At 39.5% G+C, this 9,632-nt stretch overlaps 1 protein-coding gene across 1 annotated transcript; it reads left to right on the top strand.

Annotated features, from left to right (window-relative positions):
* Positions 1–371: 371 nt before the first annotated feature.
* Positions 372–8,902, top strand: NXPH3 (neurexophilin 3). The gene is made up of 2 exons (XM_077252574.1): positions 372–1,084; positions 5,748–8,902. The coding sequence occupies exons 1-2, from the start codon at positions 1,031–1,033 to the stop codon at positions 6,495–6,497; spliced, it is 804 nt and encodes a 267-aa protein (XP_077108689.1). The 5' UTR covers positions 372–1,030; the 3' UTR covers positions 6,498–8,902.
* The last annotated feature ends 730 nt before the right edge of the window (positions 8,903–9,632 follow it).

Here is a 9,632-nt window from a genome sequence, read left to right as displayed (position 1 = left end):
ATGTCTGTCTAAACATCAATTTAATTGGAAAAGCCTTGTCTCTAACCTGGCATATTGACCCAGTGAATGCAGGAGAGAGAGAGACATGGATAATCAGGAGAGAGACAGAGCAGGAGAGTGTTCGACAGGGGCGAGGATGGGGAAGAGGTGGGTATGTAGGATTGGTAACCTGGCAGCTGTTTGGAAAAATGAGTAAGATACTGTTCACTTTCACTTGTTATAAGAGGATTATATGAATTTATTAGGGTTCATCTAATTGTAGGATGCCACCCTTGGGTGAGAGAGACTGTGCCTATCACTGTGGGTGGTAAAAGAGTAGACTGCATTTACAAAATAGAAGAAGGTTGGAGAGGTGGTGAGTGAGGTAGTAGGTGAATGCTCAGAAGATGTGAGAGAAGGGGTAGGCACTATATGGAAAGGTATAGAAGTAGGCTACAGGGGGAAGCTGGTATAGAGGGATGTACGTAAAACGAGAGACAGACAGACAGTAGGAGAGTGTCTGAGGGGAGGAGAAAAAGAGGGAGGGAGATAGAAGGTCAGATAGAGAAAGACACAAGGAAAGAGGGAGGGAAAGTCAAGAGCGGGTGACAGACCCTGAAGAAGAGAGAGAGCTTTAGACCTGGCAGGAGAGGCATGATTGAGAAAGAGAGGGGACCAGCAGAGAAGGGATGAACCAATGAGAGAGCTGGAGAAGAAGAGAAAGGTGTGTGACAGTCAGGCAAGGAGAGCAGCCAGCAGGTGGAAGGAGGCAGCAGAGACAGAGCAAGTGCTAAGAGCAGGAGAGAGGTGAGAAGAAGAGTAGAGAGAGATCCAATGTGATGGTCAAAGAGAGTGAAGAAGTGGAGGCGAGAAGAGTGCAGCCACCTATGTAGGGGAGGGGAGGCTAGAGAAGTGCAAGGCAAGGGAATAGCAGAAGTGAGGTGGTCAGGGAGCATCCAAGCTGTGTGTATCTCTAGCTGTGTATTCACAGTATACACATGGATGCTGAACGCAGGTGAGTGTATGCCTCAAGACTCAGCCGCTGAGCAAGATGCAGCTCACACAATGCTGTTTCATATTCCTGGTTCAAGGCAGCATCTACCTGGTAAGTAGTACACCAAGACAAACGCCTGTGCCACCCCATAACATGTGTCTTCTACCCTCCTATGTGCCCCGTTCCTTGCCATATGTATGTGATCACACCTGCTGCTCTGCCGTTATGTCCCTACCAGTACGGCTATAAGGTCAGATTGGATAATTATGGGAGAGACCATCAGCACGGCGACTTGTGTTACACATTTCCTGTCAACCTGTTGCTGGTAAAGTCACGTAATATGATAGTATATGTACATATGATAGTATATAGGGGGCGTGTGGGAAATGTGAGGTTGGACGTGTATGCAATGTGTTAACGATGGATGCTCCGGATAGTAAAAAATCTAATACTGGGATAGATTTTCTTGCAGGATTCTGGAAGGCAGGATGTGTCGGAGACCTCAAGAGGGGTATGAAGTGAGAAAATTGCTTTAAGGGTTAAAGAGTCTGTCTTGTAGATGAACAGAAAGAGCTTCAGACTAGAGCTTGTTTAGTAGGTTAAACAGGCTGGATAATAAACCACAATACAAGGACGTGATTGATGAGAAAAAGGGTCTTTGTAATGCTGCTCTACTCAACTGGATGAGCTACTCAGGGGTTAATTCTATGTATAGTCAGATAGATCTAATGACAGGGTCTGGTGTAAGAGTGGTGGTTTACAAATCAGGACATTTTTGATCAGTTAAAGAGACAGTATCATGTATTAGACATTTCATGGGTTAAATTATCATTGTAGCATGAAACCGCGGTCCTTTGTTCTTTTTATGGAGATCTTCTATATGATCGGAGATGTTTATTGGGCTAAAAGGTCATCCCGGTGAAGAAGCAAAGGTCTACAGATCAAGCTGGGGTATGTTAATAGGTAAAATACCAGTGCTATGAATGAAATCTATGGATAGTCTCATATTGAGCACAGGACCTTGACTTAAATCCAGTGTATGACTGGGGCATGTTTATGGGGTCTATGGGTCAGTCTAAATAGAAGCCAAGGTCCACAAATATGATCATGGTTCTGATAGGTTAAAGGGGCACTGTTACTTATGATCAGTCAGATGTAATTGAGATGAATATGTTTAAAGGGTTAAAGAATCTTATGTAGAAGAGGTTTGCAGCCGTCTTTTCATGGTAAGTGATAGCTACATGTAAAATCGTAGAGACCTAATGTCAATGAGGTTTGACAGGTCACTCACATGTAAAGTAATGAAATAATGGACTTGATTAGATTTACAGTATCATTTACAAAAAATAAAAAACATCCTATTAGTCTACCATATACATTAAAATGGGCAGAAGAGCATTTACAAACCCAGAAACATTCCAAAAATGTTAACTATTTTCAACAAGAATTATGATTTGTGGGTTATTTCCATATAATATCACTTGGGAAGGTGGATCATAGTGACCACCCTCACGAATTAATTACTGCATGTCTTGACCTCGTAAGATTACAGAAAGGTCAAATGCTTATTATCATGTAGAGATAGAAACCATTGAGAAATATGATTCATTATGAATGACTCCACACTGGACAAATTAGCTCGCATTTTCAGATATGAACATAGTTTAGATCTGGTAAATATCTATCAATATCATTGGGCCTTCAATGACCCATCCATATTGACTTGGCCTCTAGGGTAAAATACTTTTTCCAATGGAGAATCCAGTTGGGCTAATAAGAGACGTATTTACAATTTAGACCAGATATCTATTTTATGTGTGTGTCCATCAATATGTGTAGGTTGGGTCAACCCTCTAGTCTAGATGATGTGGACAATTTTGGGAAGTTCTACCATACTATGACCTATTGATTTCAGGTGATCCCCTTGGAGATACAGAGGTACAGGTTGTGGTTTTCTATATCAAGTGACCTATTGATTGTAGGATATCAGTACAGACTTTGAGAATAATATGGTTTCTAATATTGTATTGAGGGAACCAATTTTAAGATGCTTTCAAGGTTTATCCCTTATTTTTGTTTGACCTTAGGCTGAACCAGTCCAGACAGTCTTAAGACAGATCTCCAATACACAGGACAGGCTCATAGAAAGCTGACTTTCCCATGTAATCATGTTATTGTGTGGCTGTGTATAACATTTGTAGGTCTCCATGGGTTTGTGGGCTCATTTAGCAGATGCTACCTTCTCCGGTAACTGCCATTTTGTAGCTGTGACTTCTTTTTTTCTTTTTTGACGTCCATCATGATATTGTATAATTTTTCATTTGTGAAGGGTTTAGGGATCATCCTCTACATTGTGATGTACGCTGTGATGCACTCCACACGGCATGTTTGCCATACATTGCCATACCTCAGAACTTGTCACTGGCCATCCGTCAATAGGAGTCATTAGAGGTGATAGTTTGTTAATCTCTATTGCATTTCCAAGGTGAAAATTGCTAAAATAGCCCCAAACCCAGGAAAACATTTGCTGCTTTCATTAAACTTTCCAGGCCGCTATTGTCTTGTGAGATTATGCAATCCAATATCTGGCAATTTTTCTATTGTCACTAATTATCCACTGCCGTCAGGAGGCAGCACGAGCCTCATTATTTTATATTTTCAGCTTTTCACCATTGATCTGCAGTTCTGAGCCTATTTTGATGTAGCAATTAATTGCACATTAGAATTTATGTTTTACGATCATGTGTTGGGCTGATCTCATTCATGTATCTGTTACATTATGCATTCATAGGCTCGGTTATACATCTGTATTATTTTATGAGCATGTATTAGTGTATGCCAGGCGGTTTACTCTTGTCACTGTCATCATTGCAGGAGGACATTGTATAATATAATTGCCATCTGGTAGGATCTACCAGGCTGGTATATTCTTCTATGTGCTCTTAAAGGGTCTGTGTCCCTGTGCTATTTTGTATCAAGATTCACTCTTGTGTATCTTGTGTGTTGCTCTCAGTCAACACAACTCCCTATGGACTTAGCTCATTTACCAGCTGCCCCCACGTATCTATCACCATGGTTATCCCCCCTTTTCTTAAAAAATTAACCATTTCACCCATGGATATAATTTGGCAGTCATACAGCCTGTCTTGCCTTCAGAGCTGACAATCTATTGTTTACATGCAAACCCATGGTATAATTCCCGACTGTAGTAATATATTCATAGAGCCCCAAAATAAATAGAAATGTATAGTATTAAATGCATTACAATATTTATTTTATTTTTCCTGAATGTTCTATATCTTTTTTTAACTAACATGTATAGCAACATATGTCCCAGACATTGGGCAGCAGGCTCTGTAAAAATAAAATCATATTCCTGATTAAAATGGTTTTAATATTAATTGAGCGTGGGGGAACTAATCAGGTAACATGTCTGAGATGGGGGGCTGCAGATTTTAGGGCAATGGAAACTTAGCACCTACCATAGGCAAGGGCTTAGCTAGAATGACTGATGGGGTAAGTGCCTGAGTTCCAGTGGGTACCAACAAGACTGCCTTAAGCTAGGGAAGAAAATTTTATGTTTTCCCCAGAGAAATGAAAGATTATCTAGATGTAACTCACAATGGAAAATCTGTAAGTGGGTCCACCATCTGCCATGACGTCTTGTCAAAGAGCTCCCTCAGGCACCAGTGTGCAACAATTGGTATTCTGTGATGTTTTTTGCACCAAATTCATCAAAATGGTGTGCGGTCTGTGAATATTGTGCAAAGTCAAACATGGTCTTTATTTTTTAATGTAATCTGTTTTGCGACATTTTAGTGCAAAAAGTTGCGCTTTTCACAAAATGTCGCAAAAAAAAAAAAACTACTGAAAACTGCTTTAGGGGAAAATTGGAGTACCCTAGAGCAAAATTTTTGTGACTTTTTGAAAAGTGTCAAACAATCAGTTGAAAACATCTGGAAACCCCAAACGTTGCCCACAACGACGAACTAAAAAATAAAACAGATGAACACATAAAAAAGTGATTTACAAAAGGCACAAATGAAAAATCAATATGGAGCAAATACAAAATTCTATAAAGACACAAAAGTAATGATAAATAGGCCCTGTAGTCCCATATATCTAAATAACTAGTTGTAAATTATTTCTGAAAGTAGTGGCCATAAGTATTAAAAAATCCCTTTAAGAATCCCCTTTAGGAAGTCCTTTCCACCAAGGTCATTTAATACATACTCTTGGGTCTCGAATGTTGTAAATTGTAGCTATCTGTGATGAACTTATAATGTCCAAAATGTATTGTGTACATCTGCTACTGGCCGTCAAATGTCATGCTGCAAGTGAGGTGCTAGCTGTGTAATAGGCTGATGCTGAGAGTCTGTGCCCTCGATAACTAAAAGCTCATTCTTTTGACATCTGCAGTTATCACAGAATGTCTGTGAGTTGTATAGTGGTCTCTTTTTTTCAAGTACCTCTTTGACATTGTGATACCCAGGAGGTATAGGTCAGGTGGATGCACATTACTCAGCTCTCATTAAACTGGTTACACTGATTAGTACTCAGTATCACTAATTATCAGCTGTAGCATCTGTTACTGCTGGGGATTTCAGGTGAGAGCCTATCAATAAAGGAAAGGAGCGGAGAGAGATTAAAAAGAGTAGAAGACATTGTAGAAGAAACAACGGGTGAGGGAAAAGAATACTCTTACTTTGATTAGACACAACTTCAGGTCATTTTTCCTGATAGAGGTCATTGTCTTGTTCTTTTTCATCTTTAGGTGATCTGTGGCCAAGAAGACTCCTCCAGTGACCCAGATGATGAAGATCAGTCAGATACAAAGTCCAATTCAAGACCTCGAGTCCCTAGGAGACGATCACCTTCTCCATCTCGGTCTCGCAGCTCAAGTCCATTTAACTCAACCGTTCTTCAACTTCTCTCTAACTCTCCTGAATTTTGGGATGTTCTGAACAGTCTTTCGGAGCTGGGTCATAATCCAGAACCCCCTATTACAGCTCGGATTCGGCGTCAGTCTGTATTAAGGTCTACAGGAAGAGCCAAGAAAGTCTTTGGTTGGGGGGACTTCTATTCCAATATCAAGACAGTAAAGCTCAACCTTCTGATCACAGGAAAAGTAGTGGATCATGGGAATGGGTCCTTCAGTGTCTACTTTCTTCACAACTCTACAGGACAGGGGAATGTTTCTGTTAGTCTTGTCCCACCATCCAAAGTCCTTGACTTTGACTTGGAGCAGCAGATGTATGCAGAAGCTAAAGAATCAAAAATTTTTAATTGCCGAGTGGAATTTGAAAAAGTAGACAAAGCAATTAAGACAGGCTTATGTCCTCATGATCCGTCAAAGACCTGCCACCAACAGCAAACTCGGAGCAAGGTCTCATGGACATGCTCTCACCCATTCAAGATTGTTTGTGTTTATGTCTCATTTTACACAACAGATTATAGACTAGTGCAGAAGGTTTGCCCTGACTATAACTATCACAGCAGCTCTCCATATTCTCCTTCGGGCTAAAGAAAATATGAGCTCACAGCTATGATATAGCCTAAATTGGGCTAACTTTGGGTCTACCTTTTATGGACTTCCTGTGCCTTGGTCTGGTCCATTGTGGTGTGTGTATTTGTGAAGACAGTGGACAGAAAGCTGTGTAAGTGATGTGTTGGATGTGAAATTTAAACCACTTCAATTCAATATACTCACGAATAGAAATGCTCTATTGATATCACCCTATAAACGAACTGATAGATTCTCCCGAACACTAAAAAAGTAGAGGTCTGGAGGCTGCACTTCTTTGTCTCCAGGTACTTTATATTCTTCTGAAAACCTCACTAGGCCAACTTAGAGAAAGTAATCCAGAAGTTTGATTTCGAAGATTGAAGTATAGCCAAGTTAATCAGCTGACTGCAAGTCATCTTGTCCATCCCTCATAGTGGATATCTTGTGTATGACAATTTAGTCAATTTGTTAGTCTTTGGGAAGTGATTTGGGACTCATTGTTGTGTCATCATCGTTATATCCAACATCATTCAAGCATTTTATAGCTTCATATTTTCCATTAATCATGATGGTTGCCTACATGTATATAGTAGCCAACAGTCTTGAATTTGTTAGTACTGTCCCCCAGTTTTTAAATAATCCTTGAACACTAGGCCATGACCTAAAAGGTTGCTCAAACTCTGAACAAAGTGTCCCTGTCTAGATGTGGGTGGTCCTGGGGGAGGGACTTTAATATCTACATTTTACTAAGATTTTGACAAGTATGTGTGTGTAATGCCAAAAAAACACATATTCTAAAATAAGGTCTATAGTTAACTTTTGAAGGCACAAATATAATTTAAGGTCCACAATCAGCCATGGGGTCATCCGAGCATCAGACACCCAAGTTGTAACCTTCATTACTGTTAACCCCTTATTTAACCAATGATTATATGCAGGCCTATTATCAAGTGGTTGGCATGAAATATTGATTGTTGGAACAACCAATGAAATCTGAGAGACATAGACTTCCAAAAGAAACGACTCCAAAAAAAATAGGTTGAGAATATATTTAGGGTTACCTAATTATTGCTATATAGGGAGTTACATGGATCTGATACAGTACATATCACTATCCACCAGCCTGACAGACCTCATATTGATGTGATCCCTATTATAAGGTAATTCAACCAGTCATATCATAAGCTATGTGTCAATTACACAATTCTCCTCTCCTACAATCTAAATTACTTTTCTCTACTGGGATATATATTTATTTATTTATTAATCTTATATGTATATCATACATTCCTGTTTTTCCACTAGAAAGCCTTAACCACAGGTGTCTACTGCATACATTGGAGCATAGACATTGTGGTCTTCTTCATGTGAGCATAGAAACCAATGACATTTCTGAGGACATTGTACTTTATTGGATGTATTCCCATTATTTGATTCTAGAAATGTAGTCCGTAATGTGGGGCCCTCTACCCGGTATCTACTAAATGACTCCATACTATCCACCTGCTATGACAATAAAGAATAACAGTCCAGTTCAGGAGCTAGTCTGTCAACTTTAGCTAATAAGAGGCCGTTGACTAGACAACCTCTCTATATAGGGGCAGCTGTAAAATGAAATGCCTTATCAAGGGTTGCCTCCACTCTGCAGGTGAGGTTACCCTTTAGGTTGGTAATTTTAGGTCCTTAGACCACTGTCATTGACCAAGGGAAATCGGACAGAAATGGTATTAAGGGTTGACTAATGGAAGGTTTTACAGTCAATGGACAGCCATTATGAGGAGAGTCGTAATGGGAAATAACCCAGTAAGATTTCTTTTTATTACCAAAGCAGACTTTATGGCAATATAAAATGTGAATATATCGGTATATTAGATATCGAGGGGCTTTCATCACACAAATGTATTTAAAATATGGGGCTACAGAATTATTACAACCGAATGCTATGATGTCCTAGGTTGTAATATTCCATTGTTATCATTTACGATGTGTATTATATACTGTAGTTGAGATTTTATTTTCCAGATGAAAAGCATATATATATATAATCAGTTATGGGGTAAATAAAGGAGAAAAAAGTTGCAGGAAGGTGTCCGCCCTCCCTGAGGTCAACTGTGGCACATCTGTGTTAACCCAATAAAAGTCACCGTCATTTTCTTCCTCTCATGGGACCTGTCATTGCATCACTCTTCACGAGAAAGCCGACATCATTAACTCCATCCTTGCCAGATCAGTCTGCAATATCTCCTAAAGGGCCTGGGAGAGTCTTGTTAACCTCGGTGTTTACGACTATACCATGTGTAAGGGGGTGGGGGATATTTGTTTGTATGATTATTGGGGATCTGTGCAATATGGGAAATATCTTAATCGAAAACAAAAAAAAAGAAAAAATTCTGTCTGTGAAAAATAAACAATCCGCCAATGATACGTGTTTGTGAATCAAAACTTTTTTTTTTTTTGCGTGTGTCTTAGCTTTCCTTGTTGTGGTATGTCAGAAGAATTAAACGTAGGAAGGACATAATGCGACAAAATGTGAGGTGTGTGTGTATATATATATATATATATATATATATATATATATATATATATATACAATATACTGTATATGTATATACACACACACATATGAATAAATACCTCTCATTCAGATGTACAGTGGTTATAGATTTATATAAAACAATACATAGATATATGTATATATAACTCTATATAGATGTATATGGTTACAGTATATGTACAGTGTGTGTATATATATATATATATATATATATATATATATATATATATACAGTATATATATATATACTGTAACTGTAGAGAAGAGGCTAGACAGTTTGAAGCCCACTGCTACGTCACGGGGAACCTCTTAGGCTACTTTCACACTAGCGTTAACTGCATTCCGTCACAATGCGTCGTTTTGCCGAAAAAACGCATCCTGCAAAAGTGTTTGCAGGATGCGTTTTTTCACCATTGATTAACATTAAGCGACGCATTGTGACGGATTGCCACACGTCGCACCCGTCGTGCGACGGTTGCGCCGTGCTGTGGCGGACCGTCGGGAGCAAAAAATGTTACATGTAACGTTTTTTGCTCCCGACGGTCCGCCCCACCTCCCCGCACTTCCCCGCACCTCACAATGGGGCAGCGGATGCGCTG

This window comes from Ranitomeya variabilis, chromosome 4 (genome assembly GCF_051348905.1).
Source record: "Ranitomeya variabilis isolate aRanVar5 chromosome 4, aRanVar5.hap1, whole genome shotgun sequence".
Classification (NCBI taxonomy): domain Eukaryota; kingdom Metazoa; phylum Chordata; class Amphibia; order Anura; family Dendrobatidae; genus Ranitomeya; species Ranitomeya variabilis.
This window is presented reverse-complemented; position numbering and strand designations above follow the sequence as displayed.